The sequence below is a fragment of the Fundulus heteroclitus genome, chromosome 3 (genome assembly GCF_011125445.2).
Source record: "Fundulus heteroclitus isolate FHET01 chromosome 3, MU-UCD_Fhet_4.1, whole genome shotgun sequence".
NCBI lineage: Eukaryota > Metazoa > Chordata > Actinopteri > Cyprinodontiformes > Fundulidae > Fundulus > Fundulus heteroclitus.
Genome location: NC_046363.1, coordinates 44131441 through 44155036, shown reverse-complemented (window position 1 = coordinate 44155036; position 23596 = coordinate 44131441). Strand labels below are relative to the sequence as shown.

The 23596-nt window shown below is 42.5% G+C and overlaps 1 protein-coding gene across 1 annotated transcript in view; it reads left to right on the top strand.

Moving 5' to 3' along the window:
- pear1 (platelet endothelial aggregation receptor 1) overlaps positions 1-21600 on the top strand; it is a 68663-nt gene extending 47063 nt beyond the window's left edge. Inside the window, exons 5-20 of the mRNA XM_036135481.1 lie at positions 674-766; positions 5448-5694; positions 7865-7967; positions 8071-8207; positions 9728-9940; positions 10946-11120; positions 11984-12104; positions 12203-12366; positions 13708-13810; positions 15479-15631; positions 15707-15925; positions 17991-18100; positions 18203-18329; positions 18710-18772; positions 19915-20109; positions 21118-21600. Coding sequence (XP_035991374.1) covers positions 674-766; positions 5448-5694; positions 7865-7967; positions 8071-8207; positions 9728-9940; positions 10946-11120; positions 11984-12104; positions 12203-12366; positions 13708-13810; positions 15479-15631; positions 15707-15925; positions 17991-18100; positions 18203-18329; positions 18710-18772; positions 19915-20109; positions 21118-21275 — 2381 coding nt within the window. The 3' untranslated portion in view covers positions 21276-21600. The remainder of the gene's footprint in view (positions 1-673; positions 767-5447; positions 5695-7864; positions 7968-8070; positions 8208-9727; positions 9941-10945; positions 11121-11983; positions 12105-12202; positions 12367-13707; positions 13811-15478; positions 15632-15706; positions 15926-17990; positions 18101-18202; positions 18330-18709; positions 18773-19914; positions 20110-21117) is intronic.
- The last annotated feature ends 1996 nt before the right edge of the window (positions 21601-23596 follow it).

The window sequence follows — 23596 nt, the reverse complement described above, 5'->3', positions numbered from 1 at the left end:
ACGTCTCTCTGGACCTTCTGCAACGGCTCTTATAACTTTGGCTATAAAAACCAGACAGAACCAACTCAAGTTTTAAATGCAGTTCAAATAAATGCAGATTTTAGCATTTTTTTTCATTCAACAATATCATTGAATCCCCACAACATAAATACACTAATGGTACCAGTAATACCGTTTTAGATCTATTTTTCTTGTCATTTTGAATGGAAAATTTGTGCTTTTTTTTTTTTACATAATTTTTCACAGATATCCAATAAAACAAGTATCCATCCTCTTTTTCAAAAGTATTTTTTTTTATTTAAAATCTAAAATTAGAAGTAAAATAGAATTACAACAATTTATGACAATTTAAACACTGTCATCTTTTTAAGAGCTTGTGTAACATTAAAGAGACTTAACGATTTTTATTTAGCTGGACTAAGGGCTAAATGTCTCTTTTCTTCCAATTACCTGAATTTCCCCACTGAGGGACAATAAAGGATTTTTCTGTTCAGGTTGCAAAGGTTGCAGACTCCTGAACTTGCCACGGTTTCTGCGGGTTTTAATAATTTGTCTCCTGGCAACTTTGAAATCTTCACATGCTTAGAAATGTATTTACATCATGTTAGACTTTGATAGGTGCGTTTTAAAATGACTTTCTCATTTTAAAGGTGTTTGTCCTTCTCATTAACAGCCCACTGCACCAAGGAGTGCGTCCACGGTCGCTGTGTCGCCCCGGACCGCTGCCAGTGTGAGAAAGGATGGCGAGGCGACGATTGTTCAAGCTGTAAGAATCTGCTGGTTTCCTCTTAGACACATTTCCTCACTCAGATGTTTGATTTTTCTCCTCGCTGCAGAAAAAAAAAACTTTTTACAGTCCAGAACTAATGCAAAGAACAGGAAATGACAAGTGGTTACTTCTTATTGCCTCCATCACTTCGTAGCACAGGAGGCTTTTGCAGTGGAAACAGCGAGGCAGCATGACGGCATGCAAGTGCAGCAATGAATCAACATGGTCTCAGTCCAGGAAACGGTTTAATAGCTCACAAAGCAACGCTTCTTTCATTCACCCTTCCACTGTAAAAAGTTGGCCTATTTCTACAAAAATCTTGGCAGTTTTCTCTAAAAAAACAAAAAAAAACAATGACTTTTTGATAAGCCGTAATGTTGACCCGAAGGCAGCAGAATGATTGCGTAGCAGTTCTTCACTTCTTCTGCCCTAAATCGCAAAGAGCAAACCCAGAGCCACATTTTCCGCGGGATGATGTTTCCCTCCTGGAAATGAAGTTTTCCACTACCTTTTCTCCTCAGTCAGCTGGGTCAATAGTACACAGCCCTCCTCCCTTCTTTGTTTTTTTTCCCCCTCATTATTTTTGCAGAGCTCTCAAATTAGCTTCAGCGTGTAGCGGCCGATGCCTTGACAGCGGGAGGATGGGAAGGGAAATGGAAAATGTGACCCCACTCTGCTTCTCCTGCACGTCTCCTCTTACACCGCCTTCCAAACCCTCACTTAAGCTGTCTTTCTTTCTGCTCCTCATCTCTCTGCTGTTTTTCTCTCCTCCTTCCCCATTTTTCCTCGACTCCTCTGTAACCGAAGCACTTTTTGGCCAAATATGAGCCGGCGCTTCCTGGATGCCTGTGTGTTGACTTCTTCAGCTGTGGGAAGGAGCAGAGGGTCCTGATGTTTTCATACTGAACACTAACTACTCGTTAAAATGGTAAATATTCAGGACGTGGCCGCAGAGCGCGCTGCTCCGTAAGCAATAAAAGAAGAGTTGGAAACGAGAATGGAGAAAACTGAGACGGCAGAAATCTTGGAAGTGGCGCATAGACAACCCGACCAGCACCGAGGATCTTTCACAGAAATCTGGAGGGAGCAAACCCCAAACCAATATTTAGATAAATGTCTTCATCATATCGGAGCGGATTCATCTGAAGCGATGCCAGCCCTAACACACACGACTCATTGTAGGTTTTCATACTAATTCTGAGTGGACCATCCTTACAAAATGCCCCGTGGGTCCATTTTCAGATTTATTTCACATAAGACATGTTAGTTCAGCTTTACGTTTGTAGAAATGAAGACCAACCTCCAACATGATGAGGTAATCAACACCTTCAAGCTCGACTGAAGGCTGCAGCTGCACAGATGGGCGAACCCAACGCCTTCTGGAGAACAGTTTTAGTCTTTGGACAACGATTTAAGTGATTTGCCACATTAGTAAATCTGGTCTTTCTAGACTAAAGAGCATTGTACCAACTGTTGGGCATGGTGGTGGAAGCATGATGCTGTTTCACTTCCATTGGTTCTAGTGCATCACACTAAGTGAACGAGATAATGAAGAGGACCCCAAAAGTTTTTACAATTTTGATTTTAAGTCAACCAACTCTGCAAAGAAAAGTGGTTGAATATTAAACCAGAAGGATGCCAGACGTTTGTTAAAGGCTGCAAAAAGTGTGTGCTTGAAAGAAAACTTGCTAAGAAACATTTAACCAAACACTGAGTTGCTATTTTTAGTGCATGGAAATATTTAGGCCTGTATGTGAAATTTTGACCTCGTGTGGGTAAGAGAAAATCCACCATAAGTGCACACAGCTCCTCTTTCTTAAAATCCCCACAGCTGTGTGTTGCATTATTGTTCCACCGTGGAAGAAGAACAGCTTAAAGTAGCAGCAGTGTGTCAGTTTTGACCCAAGAATTAGTTTAATTTGAGATATATTAAAGGATTTTTTCTGGTCAATAACCAGCAGTTGGCACATATGGATGCTCAATGCAGGCTGTCCTTGTCATAAACTCGCCTTTGCTACTTGAGAGGGTCGGATTCATCGCCGAATGGGTCATGTGACCTAGAGCAGCACTCTAGATCACATGACCCATTCTAGGCAGTAACAACTAAACTAAACAGAAATGACAGTTACCCGTTTGGTTGTCTGATGTAGGATTTAATGTACACTGCAAAAACAAAACTAAAAATAATTAATATTTTCTCGAAATTAGTGCATTTGTCCTTGATTTGAGCAGGTAAATAAGATTATCTGCCAATGAAATGAGTATCTTTACCCCTAAAATAAGATAATTAGATATAATGCACTTGAAAAAAGGTGATAGAGATGAGTTATTCCTATTTGTTAAGTGCAAAAATCTTATTCCATTGGCAGATTATTTTATTTACCTGCTCAAATAAAGTATAAATACACAAATTTCAAGAAAAATTAACTTATTTTTAGTTCCGTTTTTGCAGTGAGGGGTGAATGTGGCAGGTCCAAACTGATCTGCTATCAGATTCCAAAACACAGAGGGAGACTGTTTAATTTTCAATACTGCTCGTGGCCTTCAGGGGCGCTAAACTTGGAAGTTACAGGTCTAGTGCCCCCAGTGGCTAAAAGTTAGACAGTGCTGCTTTAAATAAACCCATAAAAGTCCAGAATTAATGGGCTGGAGTGGTATGTTCAGTTCAGGTAAATGTTTTCCGCTCACTGGATCTCTGTGTGGCGGTTTGCCAGTACCTACAGTCCTGCAGACCCCCTCAGTGAATCACCCCCACCGATCTGCAGAACGTCTGCATAAACATGCTCCAGTTGACATTCTCATTACTCAACCCGACACAGTCCAGCCGACCCTCTGCGCCGTGCCCACACAGAACCGTTGAAGCTGTGACTCTTTATAAACAGCAGGAGGCACCGCGTCCTCCTCCCCGTTGGTGCGATAAACACCGCAGGCCGCGGCGGCGCGTCCCTTCAAGCCTAATTTCATTCTACTCCACTTTCAGAGGGATCATCCACGGAGCTCATCGTGTTGTTTCTAAAAGTCATGGTCCAGCATGGTGGCTGCAGACGAGAAGGTGTGTTGGCAGGCGTGGGGGAGGTGTGTGAAAACAAGTCGTCCGCGGCCCAGACTGTCAAATGTCTGTTGCTCACATAACAAAGGCTTATTCAGCATGAAATCTGGGGAGTCATTTCTGCTGCCCTGCCATCGGTTTCATCAGCGCTACTGGAGATCATGTGTTCTCGGCCGAAGTAATTGGACAGAAATCCCAAGTATGCAGCACTGACCAATCTGAGATCTTTTCATCATGAGCTGAAATCCAAAACCTGTGTGAATCTCTGCATGCAGGCAAACCCCTCCAGAGCCTAGCAGGCCTCTGCCATACTCGCTGCAAGGAGCTTGTCTTCAAATCTCACGTTTGTCAGTCGGTAACCTGACACCCCCGGGCTAAAGGGGCAGACATGGGAGTAGAAACAAGGGAAGCAAAGGCTACGTCCCTCAGTGGCTCCTGAAACGAACCTGATGCTTGTCTGACATGAGGTCACCTTTTAGGAGACTCAGTAAGACATTTAAATGACCGAGCAATCTGTGGATGCAGATAAGAAAAAGTCAAAGATAAGAAAAACTTGTGTTTCTTCATTTAAAATCAGAAGAATAATCACAGAGTTGCAATTAGAAAGAAGAGTTTTAAAACTTTGAATACTGGTATTTGAACCAAAAGCAGTTTCTGCTGCTAATGTAGAACAAATTACTGGGTCAATGTGAGCTTCTGAGCTTTCTGTGTCTCTGCTCTGTCTTCTCTAAGCCCCACCAGTGTTGTAGTACTCGAGTCCGAGACTCGAACTCGAGTCCGAGTCATTAGCTAAATTTAGAGACTCGTGACTTGACTTGGACTTGAGCACTGATGACTCGAACTTTGACTCGGACTCCTACATTCAGATCATTCTGACTCGGAAATTGAGAAAAAGACTCAACTTTTTTTTATATCATTAGGCTATAATTTTAATATGTCTTTGAATATTATTTGGTGTATGATTTTAATATCTAAATGTTTAGTGCAATGTGGTGGAGTGTGGATTTTTTTTCAGTTTAAAAACATGTAGGCTATGCTTACTTTAGTGCGGAACTTGGAGACACGACTTGATCAATAAGGACTCGACTCAGACTTGACTCGGATGAGTAGTGGACTTGACTCGGACTCGACTCAGATTTTTTTTAATGACTTGGACTTGACTCGGACTTGAACACTGGAGACTCGAACCTGGACTCGGACTCGAGGCATAGTGACTTGACTACAACACTGAGCCCCAGTGGGTCGAGGCAGATGACCGTTCATACTGAGCCCGGTTCTGCTGGAGGTTTTCCTTCCCGTTAATGGGGAGTTTTTCTTCCCACTGTCGCTTCATGCATGCTCAGTATGAGGGATTGCTGCAAAGCCATGGACAATGCAGACGACTCTCCCTGTAGCTCTACGGTTCCCCAGGAGTGAATGCTGCTTGTCGGGACTTTGATGCAATCAACTGGTTTCCTTATATAGGACATTTTTGACCAATCTGTATAATCTGACCCAATCTGTATAATATGATTGAATTTGATTTTGTAAAGTGCCTTGAGATGACATGTTTCATGAATTGGCGCTATATAATAAAATTGCTCAGGAAGCTACAGATGTGAGATTGACTGTTGTCCTTTTCTGCTCCAGCATGCGATGCCAAGCACTGGGGTCCGGGCTGCGGTCAGGAGTGCAAGTGTGAGAACGGAGCCCTCTGTGACCCGGTGAGCGGGGCCTGTCAGTGTCCTCCGGGGTTCATCGGACTCTTCTGCGAGGACGTCTGTCCGGCGGGGACCTTCGGCAAGCGCTGTCAGCAGAGGTGCAAGTGCAAGAACGGAGGATTGTGCGATAAAGCGACCGGGGAATGCACGTGTCGGAATGGCACCACGGGGACTTTGTAAGTTCATCATCTGTGGGCTGCAGGTGTGAGTTTGGTTAAGAGAATGTCCAGAAGTGATAGCTTGTTTAAAACACAGAATCGATCACGATTAATAAAGTCCAGCCCTGCTGAAACGTTGCAGCCATGTACTTCTGATCATCGCCTCCAAAGAAGCTAGTTTTTGTCACGTTGCAGCTCTGGAGCACACAGGGGTTGGAAAAAACACAGCAGTGATCTTTAAGGCCCGGTTTACCAGCCAGAGCGGGGCTGTAAGGCCGTTTTCAGAGGGATTATCCAGCTTCTGCACAGCAGCCAGCAAAGTTACCCCAAAATCTGAGCATGCAATGCTCAAGAAAAACATGGACCAGACCACACGTTAAAGCAGGGTTCTTCAACCGTGGTCCTCAGGGCCTCCTGCATGTTTTAGACATCTCTGCTCCACCAGAGGCCTGTTGATCAGCCATTCATTTAATACAGGTGTGTAGAGGCAGGAAACACCTGAAACATGCAGGACCAGAGCTGAAGACCACTGTGTTAAAGTTCAGGAGAAAGCTTTATGATAAAAATGCTAGAACAAAGGTTCTCCAGCATAAAAGGATAAAGAAGCAGGACTGAGGCTTGGGCTTCACCATGGTTTGTAATTTTACCTCAGAAGAAGAAGTCCAAAAAAGTTAAAAAACGAAACAACCAGACTATTTTTTCCCGAAGTTTGAAGACGGCCTTGTAACGGCTTAGATAACATGCGAATTGAACCGAAAACTAGATTGCATATTATCCAAGCCAAAACAAGGCCTTTGTTGGGCAGTATTATAAAGCATGGAGCTCCACACTAATCCAGATGTTTTTGAATTGAGAAAGCTTTCTGGATGGGAAGCAAAACCTTCACCTTGACCATTGAGACGTCTTCTCCATGGTTTGATTCCTGAATCAAAAATGAGGACAACAGCTAAACTATGACCCTAAACTGGGTCATACAGGAAGAGGTGGACCTACAAGCTTCTGAATCATGGGGTGTACTTAGTTTCTTACTCCCATTCTTTAAATGTTGGCAGTATTTTCCAAGAATAAAAAACGACGGCTTGGAAATTATTTTGTTTTTGCACCATTTGAAGCTAAGTTTGAACCTGGTTAAAAACAAGATGATCAAGATTACGCCCTGGAACATAAAACTATCAAACCAGATGAGGGTGTATTTTCTAACATGACTGTAAATCAAGGCTCTGCACCTTCTAGTCTCACGTAAAAAAAAAAAACTGAGTTTCTTTTATTTCCAGCTGTCGAGCTGTTTCAGGCTGGATTTGTGGATGTTTTTTCAGGTGGAGACCAACAGTCTGGGCTTAGGGTTCAGGTTGTGCACCACCAATCTCAACATTTCCATTTTTAGTGTTCTTATCGGAGCTAAAATGAACACCATGCATTTCCTGATTTGGTATGAAGCATCTTTAAAGCACTCTGAGCCGCTAAGTATTTCTTTAGGGAGGCGCTTTACTCAAACTTCATTACAGATCACTTCATTATCTTAATTTTCCCCTTTAGGTAAGTCAGGCACGGATCTTTAATGGCTTTTATGAGTGGCTGTTGTGAGTTTTCCCACCTTAATTTGAAGATGGAAAGACGGTCTTCTCCATGAGTCATCTGTTACACCCTGGTTTTAGCTGCCCCTGAAGACGAGTAAACAAAACTCTTCCTCACGATGCACTCCTCACAGTTTCAGACCTCAGCACTTTTCACTTTCAGGGAAGAAAGAGCAGAAACTTGGCAACGGCGAGGATAAGATGCAGCTCTGCGGTGATTCATGGATCTTTGTAATGTGTCCATTCTACCTCCAGGATGCTTTAATGACTAAAACATCCGTGAAATGAAGGAGGTGCAGGCGGTTTGAGCCAAACAACCTCTGCTCTCACGGCTCTAAGGACTTGTTCCAACTGAGCTTGTGTGACAAAAAAACATATTATACAAAAAGAATAAGTGTTTCCCTCTGCTTCTTTGAGACAACGTAGCATCTATTAATTCGCAGTTGGTTCAGAATCAGCACATCTGCGCTGATGGTTTAATAGCCAAATTCATGAAGACGAGATGAAAACATTGACCTTCGTCCTCAGGAATGTCCCCAAAGGTCACTAAGGGATTGTAGCCAGCTACGCTGAGCAGCCAGTAAGCCGTCTCTACCTCTCTGTCGCTCCTGCAGCTGTGAGAAGACGTGTAAAAAGAGATGCCAGACGCGATGCTCCTGCCAGAACGAGGGCTACTGTAAGGGCAAAGGGATCTGCGCCTGTCCGTCTGGATGGACGGTACGTTCCCAAGGTCCCGCTGGGATCTGGTCCAGATTTCTGAAACGTCTGGACTCTCTCCTCTAACACTAGCATGGATCTAATATCAAATGTTGCTTGGCAGGGTGCGGTCTGCACGGAACAATGTCCCGACGGAAGGTTTGGACCAAACTGCACCGAGGAGTGTGTTTGCCACAACGGTGGAAGATGTGACCCCTCCACCGGGCACTGCCAGTGCAGCGAAGGTTTCACTGGACACAGGTGGGTTTGGAGAAGAGGATGTGAGGTCTGCCGCTTTTTTAAATAATGAGGCACTGTTATGAACTTCTTGGACACCTTTATCATTTTGAACGATCACATGAGGGGTTCCTCAAGGCTCTGCTCCCGGCTCATTTTTATTTCATTTCTATATCATACCAATAACTCAGATTATTCAGATAAAATTTCGGTCCCCATGCAGATGATTCACAACATAATAATCCCTAACAGTCACTGACAGATTGGGTAAGAATTTCGTCCAGCTAAATTAAAAAAATAATGAAATTCAACAAAGTTAAAATTGACAGATCATGTCAGAAATTTAATCTATAGTCATGAGTAGGAGCTAAATTCTTACACCTTCATAAAATCACAGATTAAATCAGCCATTGCGTCATTTATTTTATTTATTAAGGATACTTTCTTAAAACTGTTATTGGCCTATAAGGCACCAAATGGTTATTGACCTGAATCTTCCTCAGCTACCTGTCAGGTAAGAACATGTAGACCTCTCTCACTGCAAAAACGGAACTAGAAATAAGTAATGTGTTCTTAAAATCTGTGTATTTGTCCTTCATTTGAGCAGGTAAATAAGATGATTTGCAATGGAATAAGAATTTTGCACTTAAAATAGGAACAACTCATCTCCATCATCTTATTTCAAGTGCAGTATGTCTAATTATCTTATTTTAGGGGTCAAAATACTCATTCCATTGGCAGATAATCTTATTTACCTGCTCAAATCAAGGATAAATACACTAATTTTAAGAACATTTTACTTATTTTTAGATCTGTTTTTGCAGTGCTAGTCCCAGGGCCAGAACTAAACCATAGGGGCAGCATTCAGTTTTTACATTCCTCCGCACTTCCTGAAAACACTGCAAAATGGGAACTAAAAGTAAGTCATATTTTTTGTGTATCAGTGTATTTGCCCTTGTAAATAAGATTATCTGTCAATGGAATGAGTGTTTTCACCCCATAAAATAAGATAATTAGATAAACTGCACTTGAAATAAGACGATGGAGATGAGTTGTTCCTATTTTAAGTGGAAAACTTATATTTCCACTGGCAGATCATCTTTTTACTCTCAAATCAAGGACAAATACACTCAAGTTTACTTACTTTTAGTTCCCTTTTGCAGTGAACCTGAGACGTGTAGAAGCTGTTGGCTCTTTTAAAACAGATCTTAAAACTTTATTGCTACTTTGAAGGCAAAAGCTGATTTTATCAGTTTAACAGTGCATTAGAGTCCTTTGCCATTCATATGCTGCATTTTACTTACCAAATCACAAAAACCTCCATATTTCTGTACATTTTCCTTCTGTTCTGTCCCTTTTCCTGACTGGATTTCAGTCACAGCAGCTTAGTCAGTGAGCAGTTTAAAAGTTGACTTCTTCTCTAACATCAGACACAGCAGAATAACCGTGACGTGGCCGACCGCATGCAGAACAGAAGCTCCAGTTAGTTTTTTATGGTCGGTGTGAGATCAGCTCCTCGGTGAATCTGTCCGTTCATCTTTCAGGTGTAATGAGCAGTGCGCCGCAGGTACCTACGGTAAGGACTGTAAAGGCGTGTGCGACTGTGCAAACGGCGCTCGCTGCTTCAACATCGACGGCAGCTGTCTGTGTGAGCCGGGGTTCAGCGGGCCCCAGTGCAGGAACCCGATGTGCAGCCCCGGGAACTACGGCATGCACTGCGAAAACAAGTGTCTCTGCGAGGAGAAACACACCCTGAGGTGAGGAGGAGACGGTTTTACAGCTTCTATAAGGAGATCTTTAACCAAATATTCTGTTTAACAGATGTTCCTGTGTACAGTTTTGGACTTTAGCTAAGATATGCATGAATATTTGTCACGCTGAGCTTCTAAATGGCAGAATATTAGAACTAGATATTGATTCTTGCAGCACTTTTTCTATTAAAGAGGCTAAAAAGCAACAAACGGTCTAAGTTTCTGAATATTTATTTGTTTTGTGGCTTTTTAACAGGAGAAAACATTCCCCCCTGATCATTTATATGCAGTAACTGAAGCAGCCTGTAATAAATGTGATTCTTCTTTCAGGATTTTAAACATGAACATTTAAGCTTTACCGTTTCAGACCCTGAAAGTTTCAACACATCAGTTTCTTCCAGATTTCATTGATATATTAAAGATTTTTGTTTTTGACTTAATCTGCTAGGTTTTGTCTTTACCTCCTAAATCCTACGGTTAGTCTTTGATTTCATTGCTAAGACGGCTTTTGTTCAGGTAGATGCTTCATGTTTCTTTTTGTGAGTCTATCTTTATTTTTTCCTGTGTTAGATGTGTTTGCTGACTGCTGCACATCTGCTGATCATATTTTATTATTTCACGTCTTCTTCTAGCTCTTCTTTCTCTGTTAGTTTTCCAGCTGCAGCATTTTAAACTCTTTTACATTTATTGATTTACCGATTAAACTTTGTTTTCTGCACCTTCGGCCCGCTCAGCTCTACAGTTTGGTGCCGCCCTCTCACCGTGTCTTCGGACGGTGGAAAGGTTTCTGCACATCGTTCTGATCTCTAAATCGTCAAAAGGGAATTAATTTAGCTTTGGGTCAGCAGGTCATCATAGATTCCCTTTCAAAGTTTGTACACCCAGATTATTTTTCAGGCCAATCTGATGTCAGCTCTCGCTGGTTGTTGGACAGATTTTGGTTTGTGAGAATCAGTCGATGCCCAAAAGGCCAAAATCTCAGACACCCTGATGTCTGCTGTCCCTCTGCAGCTGCCACCCGATGAAAGGAGAATGCACGTGCCAGCCGGGCTGGGCCGGCCTGTTCTGCAACGAGACGTGTCCGCACGGCTTCTACGGTCACGGCTGCGTGGAGCCGTGTCTGTGCGTGAACGGAGGCGTGTGCGACAGCGCCACAGGGCGATGCCATTGCACCCCCGGCTTTACGGTAACCCGATGACCAGATTCTAAGTCGTTTTCCTGACAGATCTTATATACGTAGACGCGTCATAGGGCGCAGGTTCGCACGTCAACGTCACCGCCATATTGTATGTGGCAGAAACAAGTTGAGTTCTGTTATTGTGAACGTAGAACAGAGAAGAATACACACACACACATATATATATATATATATATATATATATATATATATATATATATATATATATATATATATATATATATGTGTGTGTGTGTGTGTGTGTGTATGTGTTATGAATATAAGGATCAATTTGTTAAATCTAAACATTGTGGTCTTCATTATTTCATAAAACACATGTGAAACTTTAGGAACAGACTTTTGGGTGAGTATTAAAGAGGTAAAATTAATAATATGAGGGAAAAAAAGTCCCAGGTCAATAAAGTTAAAAAAACAACAACATAAAAGTGATAATGTTATGAGAAAAACATCATATTATGAGAATTAAGGGGGAACATTTCCAGAATAGTCACAGTTTGCAGAATTATTTCACTCCTGGAGTAACAGGGCCAGGTTAGATTATTTTAAATATTTTTATTCTTTAGGAGAATAAATGCAGGAGAATGAAGCTAAAGGGATACGAAAATAAACTTGTAATATTACAAAAACAAAAATACTACGAATACAAAGTATATTCAGAGATTAAAGTCCCTCTGATACTGTTTAAGTGACTGAGTAACTGCAGATTTGCCACATTCAACATGGCGGACGCTCTGACGCATCGCATCAGAGGCAGAACCCGCCCAATGACGCGTCTACTCTTATATTATGTCTATGGTTTTCCTTTGTTTTGTTCCGCCGGGCCTTCATGTCTTCACGTTTCACAACTGCAGGGTGTTCACTGTGAGAGTCCCTGTAAAAGCGGCACCTATGGGAAGAACTGCTCCCTGGAGTGCTCCTGTGACAACTTCATCGACTGCTCACCGGTTGACGGCGCCTGCTTCTGCAAAGAGGGTAACGAACGCCGTCAGAAAACCAAATGCCCCTCCCAAACTGCTCCTGTTAGCATGAAAATAAATAAAGATATTCGACTGGTTGTCTCGTGTCTGCAGGCTGGCGCGGGTCCGACTGCTCGGTCCCCTGCGCTGAGGGCACCTGGGGCCCAGGATGCAACGCCACCTGCCGCTGCAGCAACGGGGCGAGCTGCGACCCGGCAGATGGATCGTGTAAATGCGCCGCGGGATGGCAGGGAGCACACTGTGACCAACCATGTGGCGTAAGGCCATTATCTTTTCACCAGAAAATTAATCAAATATGCAGGAGCTGTGGGTGGAACAATAAAGACATCCTCGTGATTCTAGAGGAGGAAAAAAGGGACAGACGCTGCTGATCAAATTTAGATCAACGGATCATCGTTAGTGGGAGCGACTCTGTAAAAGCAGCTTCAGATGTGTGTGTTCATGCAGTGCCAAGATGGAGGGTAGGAGCAACTGTTGCCCTCAGTCCAGGAAGAGTCATAAACTAGCACAAGTCCATGGTTTTGGAGAAAGAAATGGGATAGAAACCATTTAAGATGGCTGCCAGTCCTTCTAGGAGGGAAAATCTGTGAAAAAACCAAGAGCTCCATGTCAGACTTTACAGGCTTCATTAGTTAAATGTTAAAGTTCATCATGAGACAGCTAGAAAGAAAGGTTCTTGTCTAAAAGAAATTCAGATTTTTGGTGAGATGACACCAGAGCATAGAGCCATGCTTAGAGAAAGCCAAACCCAGAACTGAAACCTTGTATCAAGCACAGTGGTGGAGGGATGATGATTTGGTTTGTAGCCGGCGGACCATGCAGTCACCAAGCCGACCAGGAACTCCTCTGAGCTAAGAGTCAAATGTGGGTCCATCGGTCCGACAGCTGGAGCCTGGTCCAGGCTGGGTCATCAACAGGACGATGGTCCCAAACACAGCAGCGGCTCTGCAACAGCAGGGCTAACAATTACAGAAAGAAAGAAGTCAAAGTCCACACCCAGAGAACTGTGAAAACTAATATCTTCCAACTTAAACGAACTGAAGCTCCACACTGGTGTGCTTCAAACAATAGAAATATACGTAAAAATATCATTTTATCTTCATCCGACACTATCAACACTTTTTATTTAAAAACTAAAACTGTTTTAACTAAAATGGCACAGTAAAGTAACCTACTGAGAGGCAGCTGGTTAATTTAAAGGTCAGTCTTATGTCCTGATTCCCTCCTTCCTTCCTCTAGAAGCAGCAGAACGCCTCATGGACTCCAGCCAGAGCATATCTTACAACAAACATCAGAAACATCACAAACTCCTACGTTAATATCACAGTTTGGAATAAAGAGCTGACATTTTTTACGAAAGACAAACATGTTAGAGCACACGTGGGTTGTGCCTTCTTCCCTTTTACCTCCCTCTCTGCGTGCTTTAATCTCTGCTTTGGACACAGACCCGCCCGGCCTTTAGCACGCCAACCTGACAGGCTGTCCACCCAAAGCCACAATGCCAGTGTAGTATTTTGTCTGACTCTGACTGAGCTGGCCCGACCATGAAGAGAATCCCCTGATCACTCTCTGCCCGCTGGCTCTTGCTCTCCCTGCAGATGGGCACATTCGGGCCGGGCTGCCAGAAGAGGTGCGATTGTGTCCACGGCAGCGGCTGCCAGGCGACCGACGGGGAGTGCCGCTGTCTGCCAGGTTGGATGGGTAAGTGATGACGTCCTGCCGCCGCCGCCGCTGCCAGCTTGGCTCTGGTTTCACAGCACAGGTCCAAGAGGACGGAGGGAGCCACAGGTTTTAACAGGCGCAGTCAGATTCATCCTCGCTGCGCTGCGGTCTGAATTAAAGGAGCGGTCGACCCGTTTCTGTTTGAGCCTCCAAAGAAAATCACCGTGCAGCCAGAAAATGCACTAAACATGTGAATGCATGCATGAAACAAACAGAAATCTAGAAACAGTCCATCATCCAAAGCAAAATGTGATCTATATAGGAAATTCAGTTAGTGCAGGGAACTTAAAAATGAAGGCAGGTAATCATGTCCTCATGGCTACAAATATTAGAGACAAGGTCAGAACCGAAGAAAGAACTGTTTGGATTGTTATTTTCAAACCAGTTGCTGAAATGTGTTTAAAAAACACTTATAAATCATTAACTGTAGTATCTTTCTCTGTACAGTAGATCTAAAAATTCTGGGACGCAGGATTCTATGAAATAAAAACGATTAGCAGATGATGAAGGTTTTAAAACAGTTCGGCTTTAATCTGACATACAGGTTCGCATTTTACAATTCAGCTGATTGGAGGGAGAAACTGAAGCTAAAAAAGTTTGCACACCCATAAACGTTTACATAGCTGGTTATTATCAAAACCGGATTTCCTTTGAAAATGTAAAGTTGACAAGTTTGTCTCCTTTCAGCTTCTGAAATCAGAAATAGTGACGCAACATGGCGCCTCCCAGCGGGCGCACACACACCTGTGTATTTAGAAACTACTAATTCTAAGTTATGATAACACTTTCGTTTTTTGATGTGATGTTATTACACTTTGCCAGAATATGTATTTATAAAAGTAATACTTGATTTTTGCTAATTAAAAGCCAAATTAGTTACACCCTGTCCCTTTAAGATTTAACTTTAATTAATTTAAAAACTGATGAATAAACAAGAAGTTCATGTTGATACTGTGGATTTAGTTCAGGAAGTATAGCAAAAAAATTCAATAGGCATAAATTCTGGATCGAGAGTGAATATGCCATATATATATATATATATATATATATATATATATATATATATATATATATATATATATATATATATATATATATATAGAGATAGATAGATAGATAGATAGATAGATAGATAGATAGATAGATAGATAGATAGATAGATAGATAGATAGATAGATAGATAGATAGATAGATAGATAGATAGATAGATAGATAGATAGATAGATAGATGAAGTTTTAGTTTTTTATGCAGTTACTCTGAAGTCATGGATAATTTCTGGAAATGTCACATATTGTTTCCATTTGAGTTTAAAATCATTTATTTTTTTATTTCCTGCTTGTCCTCGCCTAACAATGACATTATTCTGTTTTTACAGTTTTCATTTAAATAAATTCCTCTTAAGCCTGATAATTATTATGTCAATAATGTGTTAAAGCCCTAAAATGGATCCAGGCACCAGGGTGTACTTTCTATCTACCATCACCGCTAATTCCTTTATTCACAGCCTTTTCTCTGTGTTAGAACAACAATGAATGGAGTTTTATGTCCAGCACAAACACACAGAATTATTTTGGGTTACATATCCTAATTACCTTGCCAACGTTTTCTGGTCTGTGTTAGCAAGTATTGGTCCATTTTCTTCTCAGGCCCCCGCTGCAGTGAGCCATGTCCAGAGGGCCTGTGGGGCCCCCACTGCAACCGTAGCTGCTCTGAGCACTGTCCCAACAGCGAATCGTGTTTAAGGAAGACCGGGGAGTGCGTGTGTCGTCCAGGCTACTGGGGCACCACCTGTCAGAACAGTAAGTCAGTCTTTAAGCTGCGGTGTGAGCGAAAACGCCTCCGGTTGCTGCACCTTTCAACTCTTTGTCTTTCAGACTCCTCAGAACTGGTGGGCAGCGTCATGGTTCCTCTCTCCCCAGGTGAGAGGGAGTCGTGGGGTGCCATCGGGGGCATCGTGGTGCTCGTCCTGCTGGTGGTCCTGCTGCTGGCTCTGCTGCTGCTCTACCGCCGGCGGCAGAAGGAAAAGCAGAACAACACGCCCACCGTGTCCTTCTCCACCAGCCACACCGTCAACTCAGAGTACGCAGCTCCAGGTATGAGCCACAGTGGACGGCTGCTGGCTGTGAGTTTTTGCAGCAATCCCTCATACTGAGCATGCATGAAGCGACAGTGGAGAGGAAAACTCCCCTTTAACAGGGAGGAGAACCTCCAGCAGAACCAGAACCAGGCTCAGTGTGAACGCTCATCTGCCTCCACCCACTGGGGCTTAGAGAAGACAGAGCAGAGACACAGAAAGCTCAGAAGCTCACATTGACCCAGGAGTACTTTCTATGTTAGAGAAGACAGAGCAGACCCACAGAAAGCTCAGAAGCTCACATTGACCCAGGAGTACTTTCTATGGTAGAGAAGACAGAGCAGAGACACAAAAAGCACAGAAGCACTGAACCTGGAGCCGTAATTATCCCAGCGTAAATTAAATATTCTCAAAATGCTAACAGCTACTTTTCTCACCGTTTGTTAGTCGATATTACCATAACTTTTTACCTGTAAGGGTCTAATGCTATAGACGGAAAAGTCAGATATCCCTGAGATGCTCAGCATTTGTCAATTTACATTGGCTGCCCAGCAGGTGGCAGTGTATTAAACACTGAGTCCAGTAAGTAAGAGATAATGCCTAACGAGGTGTCAATTACAACTGACAATAGACACCTTTTCTGATAATTTATCAGAAATTATTGGACAACGTGGAGGTGTGAACCGTCACTTCCACAAAGTTCTTTCATTTCTGTTAATGGAAACCTCAGAGGGCATTATCCCCCTAATAACATGATCACTTACAAAATAAATAAATATTAAATCAACTATTAACACTTTTTTCACTGTGTAAATCGTATGTTTTTCACAAGAAGAGGTTGAGAGAAGTTTTTAAAGGTGCATAGAAACATTATTTGACTTTTTTTATTTATACGTCAGTAGCTCACTCTGATTGCATACAAAGTTTTTATGAAAGATTATCACATTCTGCTGGTGTATTAGTTGTTATTTTTGGCATTTTACACTTTGTTTTTGGTCAATTCGTTGGTAAATAAAGCTTTTGACCACAGAGTTGACTGACGTGAGTAAATGTTCTGATATGAGGCTCTAAAAGTTGCTGTAAATCAGTTTATTTAATTAATAACGGTTGGTCTTCAATCGCGGCGAGCTGCTGCTTTACTGTGAGGCATGGCAGAGGGTCAGGCTCGGTGCAGCATTATTTACAAGTGATTATTAATTAAGCAAATCGGTATTATGGTAGTTCTGCGATACTGTCGCTAGATGGCGCCACATCTGTTTATATCTGGTAATTGCGCCCAGCTCTGGATTCTATTTAGCCTCAAAAGGACCATTAAACATTATCAGGATGGAGGCTTGGTGTATATAGCTTTATTTTATCATGATCAAACAGTTTTTGCTATTGTTTATAAACATATAACGAGGCTATGTACCTTTAATATCTCTCGGTGTGACGCATTGCCAAAGTAACCAGCGTCCACTGTCTTGCCGTTAGCAGCTAACGTTTGACTTAGCGCAATAATTTAGAACAATCAGGCTATTTGACCAGAACTTTTTTATAAGTGTCCTATAAAAAACACTTTTTAACGGAAACCCTGCAGCCAATCAGGATCGAGTATTCACCCAGACCATGGGTGTAAGTAAAGTGAACTATCAGCACCAGGACACATGTAAGAAATCAGCTTTTGAACATCTGCCCTCTGGTGTGACTTTTTTACAGCTAGATGTATTTGATTTGTATATTAATGCTAAAGTATATGTCATAAGTGACTAATCAAAATTATCTAATTTGGTTTGTTTTATTTTTTAAAGTAGGATGTTTGTTTTAAACTGGATCTTTTTTATTTACAGCCTGATATGAGCTGTAGGACTTTTGCTTTACTTCATTATGGACCGACTTGTGAAAAAGAAAGAATTTTATATCATCCTATGTTCCCGTATTACACTCAGACCAGGTGTAGCTCTAAATCTCTCCTAATTGCTCTTTAAGTTTTAGTAATTTCCATCCAGTCGGCAGTAAAAGCCAACCTGAGAACCCGGTCTCTAAGCTGCAGAGTTCTGTTTTACTGACTGAGGTGATTGAATGTGTTTGTTTTGCCTCTGCAGACGTTCCTCACAGTTACCATCATTACTACTCCAACCCCAGCTACCACACGCTGAGCCAGAACCGGCCCCCGCTGCCCCACCTCCCCAACAACCACGACCGCATCATCAAGGTGAAGCCCGGCTCTCTCACCTGTTCCAATGCGAGCCTGAACCGCTCAGCGACGCCCGGACTCAGCTTCCCGGCACCATCCGGTTCTTTTTCTGTCCTGCAGAACACCAACAACCAGCTGTTCTGCAGCGTGAAGAACGCAGCGAGGGAGCGGCGCGGCCTGTTTGGGGTGGAGACCAACGCCACCCTGCCTGCAGACTGGAAACATCACGAGGCCCGCAAAGATTCAGGTCCGTCCACAGGGCTCCAAAAACGACGTTCATGCACAGGAGGTGCATTCAGTGCCGGAGTCAAATCAAACATTTATAAGCTATTAAAAGTCTGAAGGTGGTTTCCTGACCTCCTGACTTCTCAGTTTTATCCTTAATCATATTATCCTTAATCACACTGAGGAAAAATATGCAATAGACGGTAAATTCCACTTTATTACTGGTGGTGTGTTCCCTAATACAGAGCTGATATCAGGCCATAAACACCATCAAGCCCATAAAAGTTGACTGGCAGCAGGATTCACCCACCTGGTCTTGATTTTTAACATTTCTCAAAGCTGCTTTTCTGTTTTTCATTACGCCGACACAGGTAGAAATAGTGTTTCCTTTATCGTTTGCAGGAGCTTTTGGCATCGACCGGAGCTACAGCTACAGCGCCAGCCTCGGAAAATATTACAACAAAGGTAGTTTATGGTCAGACTTTCTCCGCTCTGCCTGTTTCCTGCAGGCTGAATGATTATCGGTGTAAAGGATTCAGAAAACAGAGAAAACAAACACAGAACTGAATGAACCTGTCCAACCATGGATGGACTAACTCTAAGTTGCTCTTAGCTCCTTGCTCTTATTTGGTAGACGGGGCTTACATCGTCATTTAATAATTATATATCTGAGAACACAAAAAATGAGTTGTGGGGTTCATCAAGGGTCCATTTTCTGGCCACTGTTATTTAACATCTATGTGGTCCCACTCGCTCCGACTATAGACTGATTATATCTTTATATCTCTTTGTCACCAGCCGGTGGATGGCTGTGAATTTTCTCCAGTTTAATGCAGTCCTTGACGCTTAGCTCGTCACAGTGGGGTTAACATTTTAACAACTACATGAAGTCTGCTTACTGCTTGAACACCTGAGATGGGCAGAAACTGCTGGTTCCTTTAAATTTGACGCACAGCTTTACAATAAGGCTCCCCTTATAGACTGCTAGTAAGTAGTTTATAGATATATTAATCTGTAAACACTTTATAGCTCATCCATAAGTCTTTATTATGGGAGCAAGATGCAATACTGACCGGTTTCTTGCCAAATAGTGAGCCTGATCTGCCCAACTATATATTTTGTGAATATTTTGCTTATATTAAACATTTCGGACTAAGTTACTATCATGTAAATGTTAACCGGTCAGTTTTGTCACCTGTTCGCCATTAATGCATAATAAACACTTATGAATGAGTTATAAAGTGTTTACAGATTAATTAATAACACACTTATAAACTATAAGCCATTTTTAGGGGGAGTCTTATCGTAAAGCTGTACCAGATTTGAATTGAAAACATTAACTGCAGCTTTCTTTTTCCAAAAATGTAAAGGGTTTTGTCATTTTAATGTTTTTCCTTTGGTTTTTTGGTTTTATCCTTGTGTATAAATGTTGCTAGACAGATAAACTTGCCTTTGACTTATTAGTAGCATTCAGGCTCACTGAACTGAGTAATTAAAGCGGAGCGGGCCTTCTAAGCTCAGCCGAGGCTGTCGGCCTGCTCGCCTGTAGCACCACACCTGCTGACTAACCTCCTAACGTTCTGTTTCTCCTTCCTGCCGCCGAGCAGAGCTGAAGGACTCTGTGGCGGCGAGCAGCAGCTCTCTGAACAGCGAGAACCCGTACGCCACCATCAAAGACCTGCCGGGCCCGCCGTTCTGCCCCCCAGAGAGCAGCTACATGGAGATGAAGTCGGCCGTGCCGCGAGAGCGAGCGTACACCGAGATCAGCCCCCCGCCGTTCAGCATCGCCACGCTGCGCAGAGGTGAGCTGCTACACCTGCTGCGTCTCAGAGGCCTTTACGCACGACGCCGTGTCTCCCTGTGAGCAACCACAGATGTTTAGGGGGAACGAACCCTAAATCACTGCTTTCTGTTCAGGGCCGGTTCTAGAGAGGGGCCAACAGGGGCCAGTGCCCCTATTATGACCCCCGTACTAAAGACATAACATGAAATACACTTCTAACGATTATAGGCAAATTTATTAGTATAGCACATTTTAGTACAAAGACAATGCAGAGTGCTTTACATGATAAAAATATAGGAAAGTAAACCAGAGTAAAAGCAAGTTTGAATAAAATGTAGAAACTAAATAAAACATGGGAAAATAGAAACTAAAAGCAAATATTAAAAACAGTTGGACTACAAAGTTAAACTAATGATGTCATGTCATTCTTTCATACTTTTCAGCATGAAATCAATCTTTCCACCATGGGGAAAATATTGGCCCTTATATGCACCAGCTAAGAAACCATAGCTGATTGGTCACTTTGACCAAATGTATTTTTTACCTTTACAATTTCACTCCAACGAGGATTTATAAATTAATGTGTTTCATGTTTAGTTTCAGCTGCATGGAGCTGGGATCACAGTTTTTATCTGCTAGATCAGGGGTCTGAAACCTGCAGTGGCTCACTTAATATGGTTATTAAACGATTAATTATTATCCTGTTTTATTGTTCCATTCTTTTGTTCTGTGCCCCTATGAAAAAAATACACTGGTCACACCTTGGCCCCCCTGGTACATTTGGTCTAGAACCACCACTGTTTTTTATTACATCACTACTACTACTAATAATATTAGAAAATAGTCAGTTAAAATATGAGATGAGTAAAATAGGAGGCTAATACGCCCTGACTGTATTTAAGGCTCAGACTGTAACATTCTGGCTTCAGGACTCCCTCTTGGACACTTTGTAAAGTGCCTTGAGATGACATGTTTCATGAATTGGCGCTATATAAGTTAAATTGAATTGAATTTTATTTGTTCTCAGAGCGTCAGAGCTCCCTCGGCCACGCCCCCCACGAGGACCCCCAGGCCCACTACGACCTCCCCGTCAACAGCCACATCCCCGGACACTACGACCTGCCTCCGGTCCGCCGGCCGCCGTCCCCCCGGCCCTGTCCCAGAAGGACCCTCCAGAGGGAGTAGGAGAGGCGGAGCCGGTTCATCCTCCTCGCTCTGGGGCTGAGGAAGAGGAGCGGACTGTTTGCTCTTCACCTGTGAACTCAGCGGTCCTGCTGCTGCCCTGTCTGAGAGCAGTGCTGCCCTCCTGTGGCCATCGGATGGTACTGTTGTCACCAGGACAGACAGACAGTCTGCAGGTGAAGAAAGGTGGCCACGTCAGAGGGGCTTCAGCTGCTTCTAACCCCTGATGGGGGTCAAAGCCATTTCTATACTGGGCCACTTTGGCATCATGAAGTCATTAAAAGGGCCCCATGCACCTGTATAGATGACTTTTGATTTCAGAATTTCATTCCAGTTCACATAAAAATGTAAAAACTTTCACAGTAACATGAAAGTAGCACCTTAGGCCCATTTGAACAGTTAATCTGCAAAACAAGTTTATATTGTGGTGAGTTACACTTTAAACTCATGATTCTGCATCACTTTTTCTCTTTCTGGACATTTCTGGGTGGATTTATGTGTTGTGGGAAACATCTGATACACAGTTAAAAGAAAAATCAACATTCACTACAGGAGGCACAGTTTTAGCCACTTTATACAATTTAAAAGGATATATCCTTCTACTTTATGACATGATGTGCCTTTTTTGGCTCTTTAGGGCCGGATAAATTATGTTGACGGGCCGGAATCGGCCCGCGGGCCTTGAATTTGACACGTGTTCTAACCCCTCAAGAAACTGGGCTGTTTTCTCTTTGTTTTTCTGACTTCATTTAGGTAGAACACATTAACACATAAAAAAAATCTCTGCAGTCAGCAGCTTCCCATAAACTTTGCTTTTAAAGAAAACCGCCATGAAAGGCAAAGAAAAGCATCAAAACCCAGGAAAATGGTGGCTTCCTTCTGCTGCTGGATGAAAACCCTGTAAATATGGAAGTAAATATTATAACTTCTTTAAATAGACCAACAGAACCAGTGCTCATTTGCTTATTAACGGAGGAATCTTGTTATGGTTACAGATTTTTTTTTAAAAGCTCTTCTCTAACAGACACTAAGTCCCAGTCTGAGCAGGAGGCTGTCCTGTTGAGACGATGATGCATCATCTGTTTTCTTTGGGTTCAGATACAGAACAACAGTTAAAGATATTTACTAAGCTTGAAAGGCTTTTATTACCCAACATCCAGTTCATGGAACCAGGCAACATTTTCTGCATTGTTGCCTTTTCTTTTATAACTTCTGTAATTCTCTCTGAGGTGCTGCACGCCGACCTCTGGCCGGTTTCTGCTGCTCCACCTTCTCTTTGGGGAACTGCAGTTTCTCACTGGGGTTTAGATCCGGGGACTTTTCTGACCACAAATCTGACATTTTAACATTTGGATCTTGTGACACGGTGCTCCATCCTGCTCTGAGATCCACGGATCTTCACCAAACTTGCAGGATTTTTGGAAGAAGTTACTCATTGAGGGCGTTTTGATCGCACCCAACCTGCGACGGTGTTCTCAGGCAGGATTAGGAGGAAGTCCCTCCGTGGAGAAGCCACTCCACCCTGAGCTGCTGGTTGTTTCACTGCTGGAGCCACACAGAACTCTGGATAGATGTCAAGTCTTCCTCCCTGTAGCCGAGCCTCAACATGAAGTTCTCAGTTCACCTGCATGTGAAGCCGCTTTGCTGCAAACTTTCTTTGGAGGCAGTCGTCACAAGCAAGGAAAGGATTTTAATTACATCAGCTCCTGATTTACAGCGATCGATCTGCTCATTAGACGCGCCGAATGTTTTCAGCTTCATCTGCAAGGAGTCGGCGATCAGTGAGCGCCAAGAGAAAATTGTTTTCCTGTAGCCGTTAAATGTTTATTTCTCAAATAGAGCAGCAACATTGATCAGTTTTAAAAGCTCCCAGCTCAATATAAAGCATTAACTGACAGGAGGGTTTAGGAGCCGTACAGATGAAGATTAAGATGTTTCTTCAGATAAAGCAAGTTTGGTTTTTCCTGTCTGGTTATATTAACCTGAGCCGTTTTCATACAATCCTCCCAACGTTTAGTTTGTTGGGATCATTTTGGTCGTGTTGCAAGGTGTTACCAGAATATTCTTAGTAAAGGGCAATCTCATTTATGCCCAGGCATTTAAAAAAATAAAAAATAAAATCTTTATCATAAATTCAGTCATTTTTAGGATTTCAACCCTTTAAATACTTAAATAAAAACATTTTCCCCATGATAGGGAACGAGGCTTTGGTGGCAAGTCTTGGATATATCAAATAATAGCAACCAAATTAATTAATATTTTTCTAATCAGCATCAGATATTCCCTCTGGACACCATCGTGGCGTTTTGATGTGAAAACAGAAA